Below are 11,773 nucleotides of genomic sequence, written 5' to 3' on the forward strand. Positions count from 1 at the left end.
ACGTAGGGAAAACAGTAATAATGACTGATTATCAAGGCAGATGGTTAGGATGCAATTCCTGCTCGTTAAATACTGTAACTTCACTGTCAAACACCACAGCAGAGCACTCAGTGTGCAAACACATGGGTACCCTCTGGTTTTTTGGATGCTGGGGGAGCATCTCTCTGCATCCCCCCATCAGCTGGCTCCCGGTGCCATTTGCCCTGTGCCATGTGCGTGGCACAGACACAGATTACCCTCCTCAAGGAGCTGTAGGAAACCACTCTCTAACAAGGGTGATTGGTTGGCAATTTGTCCCACAGGCCCTCAGCCCTCATGCTGGTGTGACACAGGAGCTTGTGGCACATGGCCCATGTCCACATGTAAACCCTGAGAGGAGGCACCACTGAACACCTCAGAAAGAGGTGTTTTTTGAGGGTCACAGCCTCCAGGCAGCCAGGTCCTGTGGTGACCATGTCCTGGCATCCCCCTCCTGCTGGTGTCATTATCACCACCGGTGCCACCAGGTCTGCTGTTTGCAGAGACTTGCCAGGAGGAGAAAAGGCATTTGGGATAATGTCACTCCAGCGGGGCTGGAATCAAGAGGCAAGCACGTTCCTTGAGTGGAAAAGGCTGTTCTGTCTCAAATCTGCCGTGGGAGCAAACACTGGAGGTTTGTTGCTGATGTTATTTTTGAGCAGCACCAGAAGAGCTGCTGCTTGCTACAAACCACTGACGAGGCACCACAGTTATGGCTGACATTAGCCTTGTCCCAGAGGGACACGTGTGCACGTGCCATCGTGCTGAGGGATGGGGGTCTGAGATGGAGGCAGCTCATCATCACTGATTTATTGCTGAGATAAATAAATTCTCCCTCCTCTTCCTCCCAAAAGTGAGGGCAAATGGGCACATTGTCACCAGCCCTGGCTTTTGGCATCACACCCCCCTCGTGCCTGTTACTGCCCTCTCCCAGTCCACTGAACAGGGCTGTTGGGTGTTTCCCCTTGCAGGTGCAACCTGGCCCCTGTCCAGGAGTACTCTCAGGACGTGGGCATGAAGACAGACCTGGTGACCATGAACCCCTCGGTGATCCAACGCGCCTTCGAGGACCTGGTGAACGAGACCTGGAGGGAGAAGCTGCTGCAGCGCCTGCACAGCCTCAACGGCAGCATCCTCTGGATCCCGGCCTTCATGGCCAAGGGGGGCAAGGAGCGAGTGGAGTGGGTGAATGAGCTCATCCTGAAGCACCACATCAACGTCAGGACTGCCTACCCCTCGCTGCGCCTGCTGCACGCTGTCCGAGGGTGAGAGCCTCTCTGGTGTGCTCTGAGCCAGGGTTTCCTGAGCTGGAGAGAGATCCGTGGGTTTGTGCTGGAGCAAAACAGTGCAAGTTGTTTCTGCAGACCCTGAGGACTGGTGCATGGTCTCTAGATAAGAACTGGAGACCACCTTGTGAACAGGGACTCCACACTGTGCTCTTTGAGTGTGAAGGCTTTTAGCAATATCCAAGCCTCAGTCTTCCAGCTTTCCTGGGGTGTCACTGTAACTCCCCAGCCTGTGGTTAGGGCTTTCCCTGGAGAAACATGTGTGCACTGAGCTAGCAATGAGATTGGTCACCTTGTGCTTGGGTGACACATACAAGTCTCACACAGGTCCTCAAGGCAGGGAGCTCATGTACCAGCCTGGGTGGGAGGGGAGTTATCAGATTAACAGGACCAGGTGGTGGTGGTTTGCTGTGAGGGAATGAAGGGATCTTTCTGCTCTCTGCTTGCATCTTCAGGTATACAGGAGACACAGGTGTGGTGGGGACGGGGAGGATATAAAGAAAGAGAGCCCCAGGGTGAGACTTCCATGTAAATAACTTAGGAATGGGGTGGGCTCCTGCTTCAGTGCTTTATTTCTCTAGGAAGATTGTGATTCCTTAGGCATTTAGAGAGTTCAGGCAGACTGTGACTTTTGCTGGAGATGACTTATGACAGTAGTTGTCCTCTGATCCCGACTAGACCCTGTTAGTCTCACAGGATGGGAATTTCCATGTGTAGCTGGTGCTCCCACTTCTAAGTCCCAGCATGAATGTTCCTTGATTTCTTTGAGCACTGCTCCCCTACACCTCTGAGCCTGAGCTCTGCTGCTCAGTGAGTCCCTGCTGAGTGTTGCCTGTCCCAGCTCAGGTTGTGTGTCAGTGCTGGGGGAGGGTAGGGGACAGGTTTTGGGGTAATTTCCACAAGGAGCAAGCCCAATGAGGCTCCAGGGCAGCCTGGGGGGTCTGGGAGGAGTGGAGTGGTGCCTCACAGGCAACAGTAATGAGTAAGTACCACATCTGCCCCAAGTGCCTGTGTTAGAAGCTTCTCTGGGCCAGAAGGGCATCTCATAGAAAACACTGGCTTTGAGGTAAAGAAAGGGAAGGAAGTGATACCACAACTCACAGAAAGGGAAGACAGGAAAAAAAAAAATCCCACAACCCAAATTCAGAGCTATTTCTAGCTGTAATTGACTTACTTTCATCTGTCAAAATAGAATTAAGCTCCTGTAATAAGCCCTCTAAATCAACAGGCTGCTAATCCTGTGCTGGCAACCATTCCCAGTACCAGAAAGTTCCCATAGGAAGCTTTGCAGAGGAGTTGGCAAGGGTTGGGCATCACTTTCCCACAGGAGAGGAGGATGCCTCCACAAGCCCAGCTGCTGAGCTTATCTTCCAACTCACAGCATCATCCTGGCCTTTCTGTGTCACAGCCCTGCGGTCCAGCTGGACTGGCTGGCACGCTGCTTGTCCCTGTGCAGCTCCAGCAGGGCAGTGTTGGAGCCACCACTTGTGGCTGGCAGTTCCTGCCTGGCTGGAGGAGATGCAGGGATTTGGGGAGAAGCCCAGGGGTTCGGTGCTGTCTCGTGCATGGAGCAGTGCACCCGCTCTCCGCCATGGCTCGGAGCAGTGCCTTCCTTTTGCATGTGTTTTAGTGTAACCATGGACTTTACTGGGGTCCTGTGCAAGGAATGTGGGTTTGGGCTTCTCAAAACCCCCTGGGGCTCAGAGGGATGCAACCAGTCAGACCAAGCAAGTGAAGTGAGCTGGTGGTGTTGGGGATGAATATGGTACCAGCCCGTGGCTGGACAGGGGCTGATGCTGATGGCAAACTCCAAGGTCCTGGCTGGAAATACAGCCAAGACCTGTCCCTTGGGCTGGTCACCATGCTGGGGACACTGGAGAAGGTGGTTCCTGGCTGCACTAATTCAATTATAACCACAGAGGCCAGTGCTAATCCTCGTCAGGGATTGCCCTCTAAGCCAAGGGAGCTGTTGCCTGACCTGCCCTTCTGTTCTCACACTTATCAGCAGGAAAACAAGGATGCCTACTAATTAGCAATTAATCTAATGAAACCTGCAGCCCCCTCAGAAAGCCAGAATTGATGGGAGCACTTCAACACTGACCCAGCGTGTTGTGGCCTGGCCCAGGAGCTCGAAGAGGGATCATCTGGGGCTGGGGGGCAAAGGGCTGTGCAGTTCTGGGGGAAGGCTGGAGTCAGTGTTAACCCTTTCCTTGGTGCAGCCTCCTCAGGTTTGGACTGGGGTGGATTTGAGAGTGATTCAGGCAGAATTGAATGAACTGGGCAAAGCTGAGGGAGGTGGCTGATGCTCCTGGTGCTGTATAGGAAGTCTCTCAGGTACCAATAGGGTTGTCTTGACCATCTGCTCAGGGTAATTGACAATATGTGGTTTGGGGTGAAGGAGTCCTTCCTCAGGTCAGACTGTCCAGAAGCACTAGGAGTTTGCTTATTCATCTTCTGTGACGCTGTCCAAGTCCTATAATCATCCCATATTTTTGCTTTATGAGGGATATGGTCTCCAACAACATCCTCTGTCTCTCCAGCTCTCTCTGTGCCAGTTCAGAGCACTACACTTTTGTTTGACAGATCTGAGATTTGTGAAACAAATACATTTTGTGGCATGTGGTGTGCAGCAGAGAGTCAGTAATCCACAAAGCCCCACAGCACATCCCTCTGTGCTGCAGTGGGCTGCTGCTGCAGAGATGTCCCATCTTCTCCCTTTTTGGATAAAACCACCTTTTATCATCTACCCTGAGTTGATTTGGAAGTCACAAAGGAATGAGAAATGAGGGAGGTCTTTCAGCTAAGGCACCCCTTTATATTTTTTTTTCCCAAGGAATAGCACTTTCTACAAAGGCTGACATCTCAGCCAACTTCAATTTGGCCACAAAAGTGTTTCCTTTTCTTTCTCCACTACCAGCAAAACACATTTGTGAGCCCTTGACTCCTCCTTGAACCACAGTATTTATTGTCCTGCTCTGCTTTCCCTCAAACCAAAACGCATTTCAGTGGCAATTGAGCCACTTTTTTTTTTTTGTTTTCCCTATAATTTTCAGTGGGCATTTGTAGAGGGTGCACTGCTGAGATAAGTAAAAAGCATTTGGTTTTGTTGTCCTTAACGGCATCATTTGAGACATCACCTTTCTAGCTGTGAGAGTGCTTTAAATGTTTGCTGATACCTTTTTGTGTTGTTGATTCTGGGTAATCAGTGCAATAGGACAGAGACTCCTCTCACACGGTTCAACTCACACCAGGAGGGGAGAGAGCCTTCAGCATTCCAATGGAGGAGCTCAAAAGGAAGCACAGTCACCCCTGGGGATGAAGAAGGGAGTAGTTTGGTGGCAGGAGCCAGCTCCTGGGGACAGTGTTGTGTGTTTCAGGGTGTGTGTGCAATTCCATAAAATGTCTCCTGAGCAATTCATCTGGTGAGCCCCGTGCTCCTCACCTGTCTGGGGAGCAAGCAAACCCCTTATAAGTTGCCTGTTATTGTGTCCAAAAAGCCTTGTAATCCCTACTGCCAAGCAGCTTTCGTTACAGAAATAACATGAAGTGCAGGAAGAGAGGGAAAATAATTGTGTCTGGAGGTTTGTCTGTCACTCCTTGCAGCGAATTCATGGGCACGTTTCCCTTTGTCTAATCTGGTCTAGCATTTCTCACTGTGTCCATCTCAAGGGTCTCTTGGCAGTAACCAATTCCAATCCCATACGATTTTGTTAAGGGCTTCTTGAGAGGAAAAAAAAAATTAAAAATCAATAAACCTTGCAGCTCCTTGGCTTGGTCTCCCATTAGTTTTAAGATCCAAACAGCTGTGACAGTTGGCGAGCACTCGTCAGGACAGCAATGGCCTTGCCCAGGGCCCAGGGTGCCACGTGCACTCAGTAGTGCAGCCTGACAGGCCACAAGGTGCATTCATCTTTGCCTTGGATGTCTGCCTGGGTCCTCACACCCAAACAGGTTCGCTGAGTTTTCAGGGCACGATGCCTTTCCCCTCCATCAGCCGTGGTGGAAACCTTCACCTGGTCCCTCCTTGCCTTGTGACCCCATTATGCCACATCCATTCCATTATGCCACATCCATTCCAGCATCCTTTGCCTCACTTGCAGCCACACAGGACGTGTGCAGATGATTGTCCTGACGTGTTGCTTTGACTGAACCCTTTTGCATCCCTCTGCAGCCTCTCCTTTTCTCTAACACGTCAAACCTAAGCTCCTGCTTTTCCTTTCTGCAGCTCTCCCAGCTCAGCTTTTCTCGCCCTCTGTCTCAAGATCAGTTCTGCTGTGTCCAGCAGTGTCTGGCCAGCACCACCCACTTGTGGATTTTCTAATCCAGCTACTTCATGCTTCCTCCCTTACAGTGTTTCATGTGTAGAGGGGCTCCTCTGAAATACCTGCTCTGGGGTCCTGGGCCTCAAAGCCCTTCCCCTCTGGCCCCACAGATGGTTTAAGGACAGTGGTCCCGTGCTCAGCTGAGGGAAGATGTCCAAAGCGTGTAGGGGAAGAAAACAGCCATTTACAAGTGTGTGATTGGGCTGGGATATAGGGGGAACACCCCTTTTAGCCATGTGTGGGTTAGATCCATGCATATCCCATAAAGAAATCCTTGAGTGAGCTATTATTCTCACCCCTTCTGCACTTAAGACACATTGAACCCAAGCTGTGGTGTGTCTGCACTGGGGCCCCAAGAGAGTTAATTTGTTCCTGTTAATGAGGAAGATTTAGTCTTTTTCAAAAGAAGTGAAGGGGCATAGAAAGGAAAGGTGAAAGAAATAAGGTTATTCTCAATTATTTTCCCTTAGTGTCTGTTTGGAAATGCTTTAACTTGAGGGTGCTGAGTACCATGTGTGTTTGAAAGGGCATCGCAGAGCTCAGGACCTGGCAGAGAAGAGATTTTTTTATCTGTGGCTCAGAGTTGATTTGCTTGTGCCAAGTCACCAAATCCAGAGCCAGTCCCACATGGATCCAGTCTGGACAAGGAGGCTGGGTTTGGTGTTTGGGATTTTCCCAGCCTGTGGATAAAGCCTGACTGACACCAGATCCAATTTTTGGAGTCGGTGTTAGCATCTGGATGGGGACATGCCCATTCCTGCTTGTCCAGCACATCTTTCATCACTGTACATGGCTCTTGGCTGTTCTGGTGGAGGTGACAGAGGAGGCTCAATACCTGGACAGAAGAGGGCTGGAAGAAGCTGAATGGGGGGATAGCAGTTGCTCTCTGGGCTCCTGATCCACCCAGCTCTGGGATATGTTCTGTCCCCTGCCAGCACCAGCGGGTCCTGTCCCCACCTGCACCCACATCAGTCAGGGCACTCTCTGGTTATCTGTGCCTGGTTTTTCCCGGGTATTACTGGGAGCAGGATGTGTGTGGCAGACTGATAATACACTGCTGCCAGTCAAGGACTAGCACCCCCACAACAGCTTGTGTTTATATCACACTTTTATGAATTATCTCTTTTAAAAGAGTCTGAAATTGCATTATTTCAGCTATTCTGATTTGTACCACTAAATAATGCAGCTGATACTGCTGAAATTTGATTTCTTCATTGACCTAAGTCTTCATTTCATCAGGGCAATGGATTTTCTGTTAATTTTATCCTGTGGATTAACCCATACGTGGAGGGTACAAGTTATTTTAGGTTTTTTCAGGCATGTCAGGAGGTGATTGGTAAGCAGAGAGCAGGGCCCTGCCCTCTCTAGCAGTCCTTGAATGCAGGGAGGAGTTTTGCACCCAGCATTCCAGCCCAAATCCAGGCCAGGCTCTTCTCCCCAAATTCAGTGATGGTGGAGAGGGATGAGCTCTGTCAGTGTGGTGGGGCATGTACTCCAGCTGTGCAGTGGGGAGGCTGCCACCTTCCCTGGCTCAGGTGGCAGCTGTGGCTTCCTAGGGACAGTTTCAGAGTGTTGCCTTCTGAAGGATTCCCACTGGGCTTTAAGGTCCCAATACAGCAGTTTCTTTCCCTGTGGCTGCAGAGCAGCCCCCTCACAAGAGGCATGCACTGATGCTCAGGCACCTGGCAGCAGTTCTGCTTAGGAGACTTCTAATCATCTCCAGTTGATGATTAGAAGATGAGGAACAACCAGAACCACCTCCCAGCTGTAGGATGAGACACTCTGAGCTGCTCTTCTTAAGTCTCAGTTCAAGAAAGCGTTAGGGCTTGTGTCTAGGCTGCCTCCATACAAAAGATGGCCTTGAAGATCTGATGGCATTTTCCATCTGTCACTATCATGATCTGAAACCAGAGCTGTCTCAGGCAATTTTTCCCTGACAGCATCATGGTTCCTGTTCTGAGCCACATCCTGCTCAGGCTCCTGCTTATCTTGGGAGCTGCATCCACACCTGAGGGTTTATTTACAGACACAGCACCAGCTTCTGAAGGAGGTCCTTGCTGGGAGAGCAGCTCTGAGAACAGAGGTATTGGGTTTCAGGACTGCTCTTTGCTCTTCTCTTTTAATTGCTGTCTCTTCCCATAAAATGTTGCAGTTAATAGTTATGGTGATTGGTGTAGCCAATGTGAAAAATAATTACTGCCTGCTTCGAGATTATCTTTCCTCCTAATTAAAATCCTGGACCTCACATATTAAAGGTGCGCTGTTGACACAGCATCCCATGTGCGCCCAGACAACCTCATTTGGATTTACAGAATTAATTAGGTTTTATTTCCATCCCCAGCTGTTCTCTCCTGCACCAGGGTTGTGGTTGCTGTCTCAGCTGGACAGTGGTGGGAGAGATAAGAGGAAGATCTCGCATAGCTCCGACACTCCCATCATAAACCAGTCATTAAAAAGTATTTCCCAGACCTCACCAGAGGATTTCCCACCTTCACCGTCCAGGAAACAAATTGCAGGAGCTGTGTTATGGATTGGGCATTATGTGTTTGTTATGTTATGTTATGTTATGTTATGTTATGTTATGTTATGTTATATTATGTTATGTTATGTTATGTTATGTTATGTTATGTTATGTTATGTTATGTTATGTTATGTTATGTTATGTTGTTATGTCATCCATGTGGTGGGTTGGGACAGCCTGGAGTCCCTCACCCCTTCTCAAACCTGTGGTGAGGATTTATAATGCTGCATGAGCGAGGTTTTTGCAATACCCTGCCTGCAGCAAAGGAAAATACAGATGAAAGAGCCAGGTTTTAATTTTCATTATTAAAAAAATGAATTGTCAGTGTTCCCTACCCCTATATTGCCAAGTGAGTGCTCACTAGCTGCATGTGCTGAGGTGGATGTACTGGGTTGGTTGTGGTAGGGCTGGTTTTGGGTGGTGGCTTGTGCACATTTTTTGGTCTTGGTAAGGTTTTTTGTATGTGCTGGGTTGCAGAGTACAGCATGTGTCTGTAGGGTGCTTCAGTGTCTGACTCAGGTCGTTTTTCTCATTGTTAACATGCATGAAACTGGTGGTCACTCTGTGTGGAAGAGTCACTTCATCTTGCTGTCAGGGTCCTTGGACATTCATAGAGCATTTACAGCCTCAACAAAATACAAAAGTTAATATTTTGGGAGGGCACAAGGTCACCAGTATTTTTCTGTGTGCTCCAGCTGGTGAATTGATAAAAGGAGAGTTTTAAGGCTAAAGCAGCTGCAGGAAAAACCCAGACAGTTGTCCTCCCCCAAAGCCAGCTGGTTAATATGGTTTGACAGTTCTTCCCAGGTGGCTTCCCTGCTGCATGAGGATACCCTAATTCACAGTGTTAAATGGTTGTGGTAATCTCCCATTTCCCTCTGCACACAGGGGGTCTAATGTGCTTACCCATAAACTCATCAAGGAGGCTGCTTTATGGCTACCTGTGGGAGCAGGCTGCCGTGGCACTGCAGTGAGCTCTGCTGGCTCCCCACAGCACAGCCCTGTGGCTGGGCAAGCACAGAAAATGCTGATGCTGTGCCACTGAGATACTTTTTCCCCCAGTTTCTTGTTCCTTTTTCATGCTGGATGCCAGCATGAGCCAGGCAAAGACCTCCTTCCCAAAACATCATATTCATCCTTTCCTAAAGCTCAATGTGCTTGAAACCCCCTGTCTGGCACCCCAAAAACCTGTCCCTGTGCCCTTCCTGCACATGCCGGGGCAGCCACTCTGCTTCCAGAATTTGATTCACCAGAAAAGTCAATTTTTTCTCTTATCTGGCTGAGAACAAGCAAGCACGTTTTGTGCCTTGGTTGCTAAATTTTAATGGCTTTCGTGAAAAACTAATTTGCAGGATTAAGGCTCAGCTCTCCCAAGGGTTCCTGCCATCTGAGCACCAGACCCTCAGGAGCCCAGCAGAAAGTGCCAATGAGGAGCAGGACACTTCCTGGGGCTCCACTGCGACAGCAGGACCCGGCTCAGGATCCCAAATGTCTGGTGAGAGCACAGAAATGCCACGTGCTCTGCTCTGCTTCCTTCTGCCTTTTATCCAAGGTGCTGCCAGTCACTCACCTGAGCTCAGGCCCTTGGAAATACCTGTTAAAAGTAATCCAAGGGCTCAGACAGGCTGTGGCACAGCAGGGTGTGCTTGCTGCCTGCGCCAGCCCTGCCTGCTCTGGGGCAGTGCTGGCATCAGAGACTCTGGGGGAGTAGGGAGTGTGCCTCATAGGGACATCTTCTACCTCCCTAAACCTTTTGCTTTCTGATTTTGCTCCTCTGACAGTGTTTTCCTGCTGAGTGAACCAGATAAGTTGCCTTTGCAATAAATACGGGACGCTGGAAACATCTTACAGGATGCTGAGGCTGCAGTAACTTTTATCAGCAGCCCAAAATACCACGGCTGATACTGTTTCTGCTCTTGCATCACTACATCCTTCCCCTGTTTGTTTTGCTGTCCCTCATAAAAACTAACGTGCTTCCCAGCAGCAAGCACAGCTGACCTCCATATCTCACATTATATATTGCAGTGTGCTGTATTGTGTGTCTGATGGACTCATGCTGCCGGGTGTGGTGATGTATCTTGGTCCAGGATCACAGCAGCAGTTGCTGGGTGTAATGGGAACTCAGCAGTGCATTTTAACTCTCTCAGCCTGGTGACCCTTTGTTCCAAGGCGGGTGCTTTTCCACCCCTGTCGTGTTTGCTATCAGAGTAAAAATCTTCATCAATGAAAGTCATCAGCATGTGTTTGACTGTCTGCTTCGAGGGGTTGTTGGAGTCTACTTGACATGTGGGTGCTTTGGTCTGTAGTATTGATCTCTGGGGCTGATTCGAAGATAATTGTAGACTGAAGTACCGAAGGCCACTGTTGCAAGCAATTTGTTTTTCATAAAGGATTGTCGAGGCATGAGATGCTTCAGTGCCATGGCAACAAGTGTGATGTAACCAGCAGACAGAGAGCAGGAGGATGCAGTCCCTAGAGAGGCTTTCTTGGCGTGGAGAACTCTGCTAGTCAGAAACCTCTCACTTTGAATCACCAATACATCTCAGTCAGAGGCCAGAGAGAGAAAACGTGCGGGACACGAGCTTGGTGTGCAGGGTGAATAACAGGCTCCACTGTCCTTTTGCAGGTACTGGCTGACCAACAAGGTGCACATCAAGCGACCCACCACTGGTCTCCTCATGTACACCCTGGCCACCCGCTTCTGCAACCAGATCTATCTCTACGGCTTCTGGCCCTTTCCCCTGGACCAGAACCAGAACCCGGTCAAGTACCACTACTACGACAGCCTGAAGTACGGCTACACCTCGCAGGCCAGCCCGCACACCATGCCCTTGGAGTTCAAAGCCTTAAAGACGCTGCACCAGCAAGGAGCCTTGAAGCTGACTGTGGGGGAGTGCGATGGGGCCACGTAGGGTGGTCCCTGGCCACGTTCCTGCACAGCCACGGGAGGAAGGGGAGGGGGCGGAAAGGACGAGTGGTGCCTGGTGGGGTTGGTCGTCTTTGTTAACGCGCAGGACAGCGACACAAATATATCTACGTGGTACCTATATATATTGACCTGAGTATTATAACTGTTCGGTGTTCACCAAGGGAGGGGCAGGAGAGATGCAGGAGCATCTGGCAAGACTGGCCTGGGCAAGACCCCTCGCCATGGGGCTTGCTGGACTCGAAGGGTGTTTGCCTTACATCTGAAAGGTGTGAAGGTGGCCTTGGTTTTTGAGGGTATGTTAGGTGATGGGTAAACGTGAGCCGTTTGTCGTGACTGGTCCGAGGTTGGTAGTTAGTTTGTTTGGCCAAGGGCGCCGGCAGCGAGGCGCGTCCTTGGCCCCGTGCTCGTGGCGGGGAGGGGAAGGGGCAGGGAGTGGGGTGGGCAGGGAAGGTTTGTTGGCGGCTCTCACAGCCCAGGGACTGCCCCGCAGGGACCAGTGCCTAGATCCATCCGAACACGGGGCACCGGGCTGGGCACGGCCTTCGGAGCGGTGAGGGAAAAGCCTCCGGGGCTGCAGCTGGGTCTCCAGGAGGTGGCAGGGAGCAGAGCTAAGCTGATCCCAGTGACACTCACACACATGAGGGCCTCCAGAGAACGAGAGCGTCAGCGTTGAGCCAATGAGGATGCTGAACGTGTA

The 11,773-nt window shown here is 50.4% G+C and overlaps 1 protein-coding gene across 2 annotated transcripts in view; it reads left to right on the top strand.

Moving 5' to 3' along the window:
• The window catches only part of ST8SIA2 (ST8 alpha-N-acetyl-neuraminide alpha-2,8-sialyltransferase 2), a 30,129-nt gene extending 18,642 nt beyond the window's left edge, over positions 1-11,487 (top strand). The window contains exons 5-7 of one of the 2 annotated variants that reach the window (XM_069025971.1): positions 990-1,283; positions 9,500-9,642; positions 10,774-10,866. In XM_069025971.1, coding sequence (XP_068882072.1) covers positions 990-1,283; positions 9,500-9,642; positions 10,774-10,784 — 448 coding nt within the window. In that variant the 3' untranslated portion in view covers positions 10,785-10,866. Of the gene's footprint in view, positions 1-989; positions 1,284-9,499; positions 9,643-10,773 lie in introns of both variants that reach the window. The other variant, XM_069025970.1, reaches the window with a different exon arrangement.
• Positions 11,488-11,773: the final 286 nt, after the last annotated feature.

This window comes from Aphelocoma coerulescens, chromosome 10 (genome assembly GCF_041296385.1).
Source record: "Aphelocoma coerulescens isolate FSJ_1873_10779 chromosome 10, UR_Acoe_1.0, whole genome shotgun sequence".
Taxonomy (NCBI): Eukaryota; Metazoa; Chordata; class Aves; order Passeriformes; family Corvidae; genus Aphelocoma; species Aphelocoma coerulescens.